The sequence below is a fragment of the Corvus kubaryi genome, unplaced genomic scaffold, assembly GCF_017639235.1.
Source record: "Corvus kubaryi isolate FWS band 111438036 unplaced genomic scaffold, C.kubaryi_AGA036_p1.0 37397, whole genome shotgun sequence".
NCBI classification, from domain to species: Eukaryota; Metazoa; Chordata; class Aves; order Passeriformes; family Corvidae; genus Corvus; species Corvus kubaryi.
Window position 1 is genome coordinate 17,161,072 of NW_024581136.1, and position 13,061 is coordinate 17,174,132.

Consider the following 13,061-nt stretch of genomic DNA (forward strand, 5'->3'; position numbering starts at 1 on the left):
CATGTCTGGAGCGATGGAAGAATTTGGGTTAATGCAGGTTCCTGCAGGAATGTGAAAGATTGGGTTTAATCCCTTTAGAACTGACAGGCTCCTTGCCAGGCATGTCCTCCCAGCATGGGACATGGGACAGTGTTTGGAGCATGTGATAAACAAAAGCATTCTCCAGTGCTTAACTCCAACTGTGAACCTTTCATTTCTGGAGCATAATTGGTTGAGGAGGAATGTCAGAAAATAACATGCTTTGAACTTGGGTTCCTCTAACCTTTCTCTGAATTCTCCAGGGATTGAGTCATCTACACCAGCACAAAGTAATTCACCGAGACATCAAGGGACAGAATGTATTGCTGACGGAAAATGCAGAAGTGAAACTAGGTAAGGGTGGGTTAGAGCTCCTGGAAACTGCGGCTGGGCTGGCTGGGGGGAAGCAGCAGAACTGGCTTGTACGTGACCTGAAGAAAGAGGATGGGTACCAAGAGCTCCTCTGTGGGTTTTGTCATGTTGGCTTCGATAACATGGCCTTGGGTGTTGACTGAGTGCTGTGCCTTAAAGTGCCAGGGGTTGATGGCCAGGTTCTGCTTGGCAGAGGTGCACTTGCAGTGGTGTTTCTGTTCAGACAGCTCTGCCACAGGTACAGGTTAAACAACCAGCACCAGTTTTTCATGCCCTGGATTGAAAACTGGCCCTGTGTGCATCACCAGATGTTGTCAAGGGCTGTTCCCCCACAGCTGCATAGCAGTGTCCTGGAGGATAATCCATTCAGTTTAGTGTGACATGGTCCAGACTCCTTTTCCAAGCTAACCTGATGGAGGGGGCTTAATTTGCAAGAACTACTCTGAATTTCGTGCACTGTGTTAGTCACCCTGGCATTGGTGTGGTGATCATATGGAAGGCAGCAGATGAGTGCAGATGATGTGCTCACATCCTCGCTTGTCCAGTATCAATGTTAAGGCTGTCTTTGCACGTTTTTATTTATGCTGGTATTGGAAGATCCCTTACACTGGTCATGTGTGGTGCAAGCCTGGTTTTCCCATGCCTCCTCTCTCCATCTACAGCAGAATAAAACCCTGGCTTAACAGATGGCACCACCAGCTCATTTGGCTTTATGCTGGTGAAGATTCCCCTCCAAGGGGAAATTCTCTGGGGCAAATCTCCAGCCATTGTGTTGTGCAAAGTGCAGTTAGTGGACCATAGAGTATTCTCTCATTGGTTTGATTTCATCATTTTTTGCTTCATTTTGCAGCTCTCTGCTTGACATTTCCCGTGGGCCGTTGTCCTTGGCCCTTAGTTCCTTAAGTCTTTTGCATTTCTGCCATTTGCAGCAAGAATTTAGGTAGAAAAATGAGGCTTCCACCAGTATTTGGCAGGCTTTAATTCAAATGAGCAAGCGTAGAACAAAGGCTGCTGCTTATTCATGTTGCTAACCCTGTTTCTCATTAGTATGAGGAGCTGTGATTTCATTGCCTCCTGGCAAGGAGGAAAAGGCACAGGGTTTTGTACAAAACCTGGACATCAGATGATCAGGTTTGTCCTTGATTGACCTCTGTTGATCCCAGCAGAGATCAAACAGGGATGTCTTCAGCCACGTCTTTCTTTCCTGGCCGTGTGGCGTTGTTCTGAACGAACACAATGTTTTACATTCAGCAGCAGAGTGTTGCTCAGGTTTGTCTCTGACCTTACGGTGCCCCGTTGTCTCCCTGCTCCGCAGTGGATTTTGGTGTCAGCGCCCAGCTGGACAGGACGGTGGGCAGGAGAAACACCTTCATTGGAACGCCTTACTGGATGGCCCCCGAGGTCATCGCCTGCGATGAAAATCCCGATGCCACTTACGACTTCAAGGTACCTAAATGAGCATCTTCTTACTCAGGAATCCAGAATATCCTTGCAGCTTTGAAAAACACACTGGCAGGCAGCGCAGGCTCCTCCTGCTTTCTGGCTGTGGGATTTTGGGATGCCAGTTCAGGTCCATCCTGAAGCTTTGTTGTGCTGTTCACGTATCCAAATTTACTGTGAGGAGTCTTTCCCCGTGTGGAGAAAGGTGTCAGACTCAGGTTTCCTATCTGCTACCCTGCTTTTTGGTGCTGTGTATTTAAATACTCCAGTCAAACAAGCTGTATTTGCTCTATTTACTCTGGAGAGGAGTCAGGTCAGGTTTAGAAAGGGTAAAATCACATCCTCTGGCCTGCAGGCTGATATTTGCAGGGAGATGTGAAGGCTGCCACACAATCAGACATTTAGGGGGCTGACCTACTTTTCACATGTCTCTCCAGCCTGTTTGAAGTTTATTTTTGGAATGGTGGCAGCACAACATCGCTGCTGAGTTATAATGTGGCACAGAGCCCTGTGCCATGCAGCAGATCCACAGGAAGGTTCGGAGTCCCACCTGCCCATTCAAACTGCAGAGAGGTCTGATGTTTAAAGCAGGGAGAGCTTAATATAGTTTATCCTGTTTCTGCCTTACTACAAGTTTCTGGACACACATCTGTAGAAATATCCCTTGGGTTTTTATTCCTTGTTTTTTTGGAGTGTCCAGAACTTGAATTTCTAACTCCAAGCCTGCTAAGGTCCACTGAGTGTGTCCAGAGAGGAGGTCAGGACACTGACACATGAACTCTGGGGGGGAAGCTCAGGCATGTGTGAAGCTCACTGTACCTCTGTTTGTGTGCATGCTGAGAGGTCGCTTCACAAGGTGGTGTTTAAAAAGGGCTTTGAGACCCTCTGGTGTGAGCTGCTTTCTAAAAGTAGAACACTCCGATGTAACAGAGCCACAGCCCACCATCGTGGTACAATTTGGGCTGCAATTACTGATCATTCAGAGAAATTTTTGAGAAATGAATGATTTTAAGGTAACCAAATGATGCTTTGCTATTGCAGCCATTTAAGTGCCATCAGTCAGCTTTTGAACCGATGGTTTTCCAGACAGCAGCTCTCCAGTCCGAGTTCAGACTCTGGGTTACGGAAATAGTTAAGGATGGGGACGTGTAGAAATAGTTTAATCTCCAGTTACCTATTACTCTTTGATTAACCAATTACAATGGGCATTTCCTCAGCTCTGCTGAGGGCAGTGCCTCATGACAGGGCTGCACCCTGCACTGGCTGCTCTCACCACTTCTCCGACAGCTGCCTGTGCCACACTCTCATTAATCACAGCTTTTTATTATTCTTTCTCTTAAAAAGGACTGATATCTTCATAGGCTACTTTCTACCCTCTGAAATCCCCGAGGATTTTCCTCTTGCCAGAATAACTGGGGCACTTAATATGCCGTGGACTGATGCACAGGCGGCAAGACCAGAATCCCTCTATTGTCCCCGAGGATCAGATGCTCGCAGCGAGCCGGGCGCTCGCCTCTCTGAAGTTGGCCCTGGCCATTTTTCCATGGCTGGGGGTGTGGAACAGGAGGCTGATTGCTGCTGACACGCTCCATGCAGGGTGCTTTCAGAGCTCCTGGTGATGTGGGAGCCACTGGACATTAGCCCATACCCCGGATCACATCCCCGCACCTGATGCTCTCACTTTGAAGTAGGGTGGGGAGGATGTAAATGATAATTATTTCTTTTTAAAAGGATGCAAATCAGATGCTCTCAGGTTTAGCTGACTGGCTTAAGGTACTATATACAAAAGATGAGATTTATAGGGTGAGAAAAGGAATCCTCACAGGCTTAATCTGTTGGACAAAAAGCCTCTGATCTCACTGTTTTCTTAGCCAGAAAGAGATGCCTGTGTAATCTATGGAAGGAGGCAGTAAATACCTCCTCACATAAATAAACCACTTTAAAAAAGAACAAATAGAAACCCCCCACTGCTGAGGTTATTTGTTGGTTTTTTCCCCAGCCAGTCTTCCTTTTTTCTTTAGAGATATCTTCTCAATAAGCTTAGAATCAAAAGCACGGGGAGAAAGAAGCCTGCTTCCCTTCCCAAGTCAAGGCAATGCAAATACATTAGCACAGCATCCCTTTGCTGGATGGACTGAAAGGCTTTTCAGTCTTAAAAATAAAAACCACTCAAAAAAATCCTGAATTCCAGATCATTATAAAATGTGTGCTTCCCGCTGAGTTTTCTGCTTTCTCTGGGAGACTTAGAGAGGTGATAATCCCTTTCTGTATTCCTCCAGCTTTAAGATCACTTGGCATCTTGCATATAATACTGGGCACCTCAGTATGGAAAGACACATTAAGAATTTGGAAGGAGTTCAGTGGCAACCCGGAGGGAAGGGGTCATGTGTGCTGAATCATGTGGAAAGACTGTGATAATTAAGTATGCAGCAGAAATCCCAGCTGACCAGAAACAAAGAATGGATGAGACTGTGCTGTGAAAGGGCTGAAAATAAGATTTGAGAGAGAATTTTTAAGCAGGTACAAAGATGTGTAGCAAGGACAGCATTTGTTAAGGGAGAACTTGAGCTAAAAACAGGGAAAAGTGCCTTGAGATTGAAAATCCAAGTTGTCTTTCCTGGGGGGATGTATGTGAAAAGGTGCTTGTGGTTCTCTAGCTCTGGCTGGGGTTTTGGGACTCTGTGCTGGGAAAAACAACCTTTCTGGGATTTATTCACTAAATCGTAGGTTTAGAGGCTTGAGGCGGTTTAGAAAGGGCAGCTCTTGAAGTGGAGAGGAGAAAGGTGAAGTGGGACTGCAGGGACATGGCAGACAGCAGGGCAAGGGAGAGCTGGATGTACAAGAGGAAGGGTGGAAGGCAGAGTCCATCCCTTCCAGCTTTAGATGAAAGCACCAACATTGGTCTGAGTCACGTTCACAGTCCAGCAGATGGGTTACGCTCGTCTTCTCTCACTGGGCACATACAGCCTCTGCCTCCTGCCCTGCCAGGAGAGCCAGTCCATCCCCTGGGACTCGTTACCAGGGCTGGGGGTGCAGCCACAGCTCGTTAGTGATGGTGGGGTGGGGGGAGAGGCACTGGAGGGCAGCTCACTGCTGCTGTCTGGCTGGAGCTGGGGATTTGGGTGTCCCTGTTGGCAAGGGGGAAGATGGAAGGAAGAGTGATACAGGTATGAAATCAAAGAGTTTCCCAAATAGGTATGTTGTCTCTGCTCTGATCCTTCAGGAGACTCAGGGATGAGCAAGGCTTGGGAACAGGGTAAATAAAAGTGTCCATTTCTCCTTCCACTGGCAATGTCCCTCTGCTTTCTTTCACAGAGTGATTTGTGGTCTCTGGGGATAACAGCCATCGAGATGGCCGAAGGTGCTCCCCGTGAGTAGAGTCATTGCTCTGTTCATTATCCCTGGGTTGTAACATGTTGGGGTTTGCTGAGCACCAGCCAGAGCTCGGCTCTGTGCAAGAAACACAACCCCAAGGTTTTCCCAAGCAACCTGGGCTTGCTGAAGTGGAGCTTGCAGCCGCCATGGAGACAAAGCTGCCAGGGCAGCATGGCCCAGGGGGCAGGATGGCAGTGAGCAAAGGCAGACCTGTGTGACCCTGATACATGTTTGGGCACTCTGGGACATGGTTTCCTCAAATAAAACACGGATGAAGAAGGGATGGAGGACTGGAAGCAGGTAAAACACCTAGGAGCTGGTGTGACACCGGTAGTGACACGCTGGGTTCACCTGGTGCACCTGCACAGGTCACACTGCCGCAGTTTTCAGCATAATCCTGGGACCGTCCTTGCTGGAAAATGCAAGTAAATAAAGCAGAGCATGGTGGCATGTGATGTGGCTGTCCCATGCTGTGGCCCATTGATCTCAGCACCTCACAGGTGCTGAGGACGTGGAGCTGCAGGAGCAGAGGTGTCCCCAGCCAGCTCCTGCATTGACCCTGGCACTGCTGGGGACACTCACAGCCCTTGGATGGGGACATCAGCCCTCACTTGAGCCCCAGGGCTGGGGATTGTCTGTGGGGGGTTGTTGCTGCAGTCATCCTGCCACGAGGGTCTGGCAGCCTCAGAGGAAACTCAGATCTCCCAGCTGGATGTCTGTGCCATGTTTAATGCCTCTTTTTACAAATTGCAGCTCTGTGTGACATGCATCCCATGAGAGCCCTCTTCCTCATCCCCCGCAACCCGGCCCCGAGGTTGAAATCAAAGAAGTGGTGAGTTTCTTTCTCAATCTTTAGGAACTGTAAAAACATTTCTGGAGCAACCTGTTTCTGCAGCCAGGCATGCTGGGGACGTGGTGTTGGCATTTATATAGTTTTAGGGGTTGGTGATGATCCCCAGAATCAACCCCAGAATTGAGGTTTGGTCTCCTTTGGAGAAGAAATTTGTTCTGAAGGATCCACCGTGGGATGGAGGGCTTCCTTGGTATGCAGAGAGAGAAGCATGCTCACCGTGCCATTTCACAGTGCAGAGTTGGTTTTTCCAGGGCAGTTTGTGCAGCCTGAAGTCTGATGACACTTTGCTTGGCTCCCGTTTCGTTCCAGTTAGGTTCTGTTCTCAAGTGGAAACATGTATCCAGGCCAAAAAAAAAAAAAAAAAAAGGATGGTTTATCTTGAAGGCCCAGGAATGCAGAGATTTGTACTTAGTTTGGGCTTTATTTTAAAATTTTGCAGGAAAGGATGCATCACTGTTTTGGGGAAAAAAAAAAAAAAAAGGAAAGAAAGTGAGGCATGCCAATAAAAACCCACAGGAAAAATATTCCTGAAGCCCAGCAGATGTTGTTTTGTTACTGTATGTTCTGTGTTGATGGAAGTGGAGTCCTTAAAAACACTTGTCTTTGGTTTGTGCTGTTTTCCTGCCCCAGGTTCAGCAGTGGTTTAGTCAGGAAAGATCTGCCACATGTTAGAGAGACAGCACTGCCCCTTGTTCCCAGACAGGCTGAGCTCACAGGGGGAAGTTTTCCCTTAATCCTTTAAATTTTGCTTATTATTTTATTTATTACAGACCAGTAAAAAGGAGAAGAGCCCATGGTAGGTATTGACAACATCTGGGGCCACAGCAGCAGGTATTTTGTTGCTGACAGAGGAGTGAGAGGGACTTGGAGTCCTCTGCTTTGGATGCATGGTGTTGGGCTTTTAGAACCAGCCTAAAACCTCACCTGGGCTTTGGCAGGAGGCATCTCAGTTCTGTCAGCCTGATCATCAGCTGCTCCAGTACCAAGCCAGGAGGAGAGGGCCCATTCCCAGCTGGCTCTGCAGAGGGTGTCAGATATTCTTGCTCTCTTTGCACGACCTTTTGAGGATGCAATTAGTCAGCTGAGAAAATAGTGTAGGTGCTTGTTTTCTGCCAGATCACCAGTCTGCTCCTTTGTTATCCTCACTCCTACAGCACAAAAAGAATTGTGAGACTTCAGAGTTTATTTTTCATACAAAAGTGCTGTTTATTCAGCAAAGACTCCCTCAGCCTCCAGGCAGAGGGGAGCTGATGAAAGCAGATTTTGAGCAGGATGTTTCCCCATGTCCTTAAGGTAAAAATGGAGCTGGGATGGAATTTGTGTTTTAGTCCCTGCCCTGAGATTGCAGGATGTGCTTAGTGCAAGGTGGGGGGTTCCTGTGCACCACCTTCCCACATGTCTGGCAACTGTCCCAGGTTTGCACATCCTGTGGTGTCTGCCCAGGGCTGTGCTCTGCCTGTGCCGGGGTGGCATCCTGGGTGCTTTGAGGGAAGGATCTCCTGGGAAGCCATAGTGTAATAAAACTCCAGCTTCAAGGGGCAACGTGGTGCTCACTTGGCTTCTGCTATCCTTCCATGAACAAGCAGGGATCCCTGGTGTCCAGCAGAGTTGGGACACGTGTACCTCAGGCAGCTCAAACCTAGATCCATCTTCCAAGCTGTCATTGCAATGGAAAGCTCCAAATGATCCAGATGAAGCTCCACCAACTCCTTGAAAGCAAATTTTTATGGCATTTTCAATGTGTCACTGGGCAGATTTGTTGTCCTTGGCTCATTTCTCAGCTGGAGGTTTTGGACCTTGCCAGAATGGGTCCTGGAATTCTGCAAGCCCGTCCAAGGAAGAATGGAGGTGTTTGACCAGGCTTTTGGGGTGGCTCCCTGGCAGTCAGTGGGCTGACTTTCGTAAGCACAGGTCACAAGAGCAAAGCAAAATGGAGAAAGGTTCAACTTGAACCTTGAGTTTGTCCTTGCTTTTGTGCACAGCAACACGTAAATTAAAAGTACACCACATGGGCAGACCATCTTTTTCCTTACACGTGAAAGTAGTGAAGGGACTCCAGCACCTTTGAGGGTAAGTCAGGAAAGCCAGGAGGGAACACTGGCATGGGAGCCTGTCCTGAATTAAAAATTGCGGAGAGGAAAATAATTTTGTTGCTTGCTAAATCCTCAAACTAGCTTTTAAAATAGTGCTGTGTTCCTCTGAAATTAAAGTCGTTGGTGTATCATTTTCTTTCCCAATTAAAGCCAGCCATCAATGAAGCTTTATTTTCTTCCTCCTCTGTTTGCAGGCAAAATGAACTCAAACTTTAGTGATTTTGTTCCCATAAACCTTTTCTAGCCCTGCCTTGTAAAAGACATGAAACCTCTTTGTTAATGAGGTGATATTTGCACTGTGATACCACTTTTCATCCAAGCAGCTGCAAAGACTTTGCAAACATTGATTTAAGCTTTACAAACCCCAGGAGCTGGAGGAGTGTGTGCTTCAGGAAGGTGGGCTGACCTGGGCCTAGGGAGGGGATGAAAATTGTGGTGGAGTTCTCCTGGATCAGAGCCAGGGAGAAACTGGTGTTCTGCTCCAGTGAGGGCTGAACTGTGCCACTGGACAGGCTGGCTTGTTTAGAGAGGAAGATTTTTGGGAAATCCCGTGGCCTGAGCTGGAAAGTGGACAGGAAATCCCTGTCCATAGCTGCTCAGGCACCAAAGGTGTCTTAGGGCATCACGGGGCACTGGGACCCCCATCCCAGCACTTCCAGGAGGAAAACCTTTTAGCTACTTCACCTGTACTGTGTTTCCATATGCTCTGGACCACACATCCAGGACTGGAGTCTCTCCAGCTTCACACCAACAAGGGAGAATCATATTTTAGAGGTGGATTTTTTTTTTGAGTATCACATTGATTTTCCCTTCTGGGTACACTGAGAACACTGCACTTCTCAGGGCAAGGTGGAGAAGGCAGATTTGCTCATTAGCACAGCTGGAGGGAAGATTTAATTGGATCCACTAGCATATTTTATTTTTGCATCTGAATTTGTATGGATTAGCACTTAAAAGTTAAATCACTTCTAGTCTCACAGCTTAAAAGTAAAATCCCTGAAAGCTTATTGTTTTACTACTAATGCAATTCTGTAGTATCTTTTGGCTTCTGACATTAATTTATATTCATTTTCTTATTTGCTAAAGCAACACAGACTACAGTAGCCTGTCAACATCTTCCTTTCTTGTAAATCCCCATTCTCTTGAGTTTATAATGTGGTGAAATTAGTTCCAGGAAAACTTGGGATATGCAGCACTTGAGACTAAGACAAATTTGTTTATTAAAGATTTGGCTGAAACTGTTTTAGCTGAGGTTGAATGTAGCTTTGTGGGCAGGGAGGCTGTGAGGAGGGCAGGGCTCTGTTCCCATCTCTATCAAAAGAGCATGTCCCAATTTCTTGGATCAGGGGCTTGGTGGCCCCCTGGACCTGGTGGGTTGTGATGCTGCTGAGAGAGCAGGGAAGAGCTGCAGGCAGCAGCATTGCCCAGAGGTTGCCTGAGCTTGACCCAGCCCTGCACTATTGGGACTTAAATCTAAAAAAAAAAAATTAACCTAGCGTGTCGCACTCATCTTCACAAAGATTCATCTCCTGAAACACTGCCCGAAACAATCCACTCAGGCACTGTGTTTATATCTGTGCGCATTGTATCTCGTTTCTACCTGCAGTTTCACAGGTTCAGAGGGAAGGGAGGAGGAGCACTCCCTTGCTTTTTCTTGGTTGCCACTGGTGACATCTGGCTTTGGTGGTTCTCTGGTCATACTGATGGTTCCCAGCTTTCTGGGATGATGAGCAAGAACTGAGCAAGATCTTCTCAAACACCACCAAGTTTTTTTCACTTTCTAACATGAGAATCAATACATTTACCTGTTAATTCTGTACCTTCCTTCCCTGTTCTTGACCAGGTCTAAAAAGTTTCAATCCTTCATTGAGAGCTGCCTAGTGAAGAACCACAGCCAGAGACCAACCACGGAGCAGCTGATGAAGCACCCCTTCATCCGAGACCAGCCCAACGAGAGGCAGGTCCGCATCCAGCTCAAGGACCACATCGACAGGACTAAAAAGAAGCGAGGAGAGAAAGGTCAGTGGAGAAGAGAGGAGGGTTAATGGAGAAGCAGCACTCTGAGCAATCCTTGACCTCTGCCATGTGCTCAGGCATCCCTGTCTGGGCAATCCATGACCTCTTCCATGTGCTTGGGGATCGCTAGTGCAGACCAAGGCACATCCATGTGGGTAAAAGAGGGAAGGCAGAGAGGACTGGGTTGCCCATGGTCTCAGTACCAGTACCCCTCACTCAGATGGGTGAGTTTCTTTGCAATCTGGTTGAGTTCAATAGGTGTGATCCTCTGTGTGACCACACTTCCTGTGGTTTTGGGGTCAGATTGTTTTGTTTGGTTTGATTCCTCTCAGTCATTGAAATGAAAATAAATAAAATAAATACCCATAACTAAACAATGGGTGTTATGCAAAGCAGACAGGTGACTGTCATTAGAGTTAATCAGTGTTTTTAAATACTGGTTTTTTCCTAATGAAAAATGGTGTCTTTTTTTAGCCCAGGTGGTAATTTCCACAAGGAACATCTAAGCTTTGATTCATTAAAGCATGTGTATAAAATTTACGTTTGCATAGATCCGTGCTGGCGTGTGGGAGGGTGAAGCTGCTAAGCCGAATTTTCCCCAGCTCACGTATTTCATGCTAAGTGTGTTGATCTACGTGACATCCCTGCAGCACCAGCGATGAGCAGGGCTGTGCAAACGAACATCCAGATAAGACCCTTGCCCCAAAGCAATTCCTCTGACTAGGAATAACCTATTAAACTGAATGTTTTCAGTGAACTCTCCAGGCCCTATCAAAGTCCTCTGCAAGAAAGATCAGATAGCAGAAGAAACTTGTTAAAGTATTCAGCTGCTTGTGAACTGAATTTTAATTTGAAAGCTCATTTGTAGAATCCAGCAAATTAATACATTGCTATTTCTCTTCTTATTGGTAGCAGAATTAATTTTTCATGCGTACCTTCCAGCCCCTTGTAATAGATTTCACTACAATCAAAACAATAAAATGGGATCCCAGTGAAGTATTAAATGTGTTTAGTCTGGCAAATGAAGGTTGGACCCTAGAGATGGAGAGTAATTGGATAAATGTGAGCCTTTCTTTGGCTATAATTCCCTTCATCCGATAAGGATGATATCCCAACAGAAATTGCAGTATGTAGCACAACATTGCAGTGAGCTTTTATGTAGATATCTTCATTGCCTGGAAATTACATGGATTTGCATAGGAAGAGCCCATGTTTAGGGAAAGAGGAGCTGGTGCCTTCAGAGCCTTGGTTGAATCCCACCATCCTGTGACTGCGGCTCCAATAGCTGGTGGGGCACCTCCCGTTGCAGAACCACCCTGAAGAAGGGGGTCACTCACTGTCATATGGGGATAAATTCTTATTTCATGGACTTCCCCATCTCTATATCAAGGGGCTGTGGCTGTCAGGGCTGTTGCCCACTGTGCTGCTGCTTCCCTGGCTTTGTGGCCCCCATAAAACCAGAAAATATAGAGCAGTAATGCTGCTTATTCTTGGTCATGCGAGGTAAAGAGAGTTGGCTGTTCTGCCTTCAGAGCTCTGGGGTTTTCAGCCACTGGAAAAACAAATGAGTCCAGCAAAGGGCACTGATGAGCAATTCTGTTCCTAGATGAGACAGAGTACGAGTACAGTGGAAGTGAGGAGGAGGAGGAGGAAAATGACTCTGGAGAGCCGAGGTAAGAATCAGCATTTCATTTGTACATCCTTTAGCTCTATATAAAATCAGTTTGGATTATGGGCTCATATGAAGTGAAAATGGAAAAAGGACAGTCTGAGCATTGAGTCCTGTTCCCTGGCAGAACAGAGGATGTTCTGGCTGCCAGCTGGTGCATGGGTATAAACTGATGCTCTGGATCACCTTAACCAAAAGCTGGGGACCAAAACCCCATTGCCTGTGGGATCTGCAGCACAGCATGGTGCTGTCATGGGAATGTGGATATTGAGATGTGGAAAAATGTGAGGTGAAATTAAAAACCTCTTTAAAATGTGGTTCCTTACATCCAAGTGCGACTCTATGTTTCTGTATAATTTTTCACCATGAAACCTCCCTGGTGCTGCCGCAAGCCCTGTGGGGCTGGAACTTTCTTTGGTGGCATTTTTCAGAGCCATTGTAATTAGTATCAGGTTATTCCATTATTTCACTGAGATAATGTAGTATTTTAATAGCTGGCAGTGATTCATGCTAAATGTGCTTTGTGCACAGCTAAATATAGTGTGTGCCAGCCACTGCAGCACCAGAGGCTTTGGTTAGAAACTTAATGTAAAGGAAACCTTTCCATTTACAGTGAGTAGATGACTGGTGAGCCATGAACAGAGCTCTGCCACCCTGGCCTGGCACTTGCAGGCCCCCATCCCTCCATCCGCCGCTGCCCAAGCTCCGTCAGGTGTTCGGATGCTGTTGGGATGGAGGGGGGAGGGTCCACGCTGGGAAATGACACAGAGGCAAGAAGTTCAAGGCTGCATGGAGGGGATCTTCTCTGATGCTTCTCCTGTGTGCAGCTCCATCCTGAACCTGCCCGGGGAGTCGACACTGAGGCGGGATTTCCTGCGGCTGCAGCTGGCCAACAAGGAGCGCTCGGAGGCACTGCGCCGGCAGCAGCTGGAGCAGCAGCAGCGCGAGAACGAGGAGCACAAGCGGCAGCTCTTGGCCGAGCGGCAGAAGCGGATCGAGGAGCAGAAGGAGCAGAGGCGAAGGCTGGAGGAGGTAACTGGCCAGGGCCGAGCTGGTTTTGGGTGGAGCAGCAGGATTTCTGGAGGCAAGTCCCGAGGGACTGTTCTCAGCCTGGTTTAAGGTCATGTCCTGACCTCTCTAGTCAGTAACCCTGAACATTTTGTTACACTGGTCAAGCCCCTCTGCTCATCCTTTTGGCATAGCCACCTCCAGCCACTCTCCTCAC

The 13,061-nt window shown here is 47.3% G+C and overlaps 1 protein-coding gene across 9 annotated transcripts in view; it reads left to right on the forward strand.

The window, feature by feature from the left end:
* TNIK (TRAF2 and NCK interacting kinase) overlaps positions 1 to 13,061 on the forward strand; it is a 151,383-nt gene that overhangs the window by 92,606 nt on the left and 45,716 nt on the right. For all 9 annotated transcript variants that reach the window (XM_042042127.1, XM_042042126.1, XM_042042133.1 and 6 more), the window contains exons 6-12: positions 282 to 372; positions 1,706 to 1,836; positions 5,146 to 5,200; positions 5,959 to 6,037; positions 9,995 to 10,170; positions 11,774 to 11,840; positions 12,664 to 12,868. In XM_042042127.1, the coding sequence (XP_041898061.1) occupies positions 282 to 372; positions 1,706 to 1,836; positions 5,146 to 5,200; positions 5,959 to 6,037; positions 9,995 to 10,170; positions 11,774 to 11,840; positions 12,664 to 12,868 (804 nt within the window). The remainder of the gene's footprint in view (positions 1 to 281; positions 373 to 1,705; positions 1,837 to 5,145; positions 5,201 to 5,958; positions 6,038 to 9,994; positions 10,171 to 11,773; positions 11,841 to 12,663; positions 12,869 to 13,061) is intronic.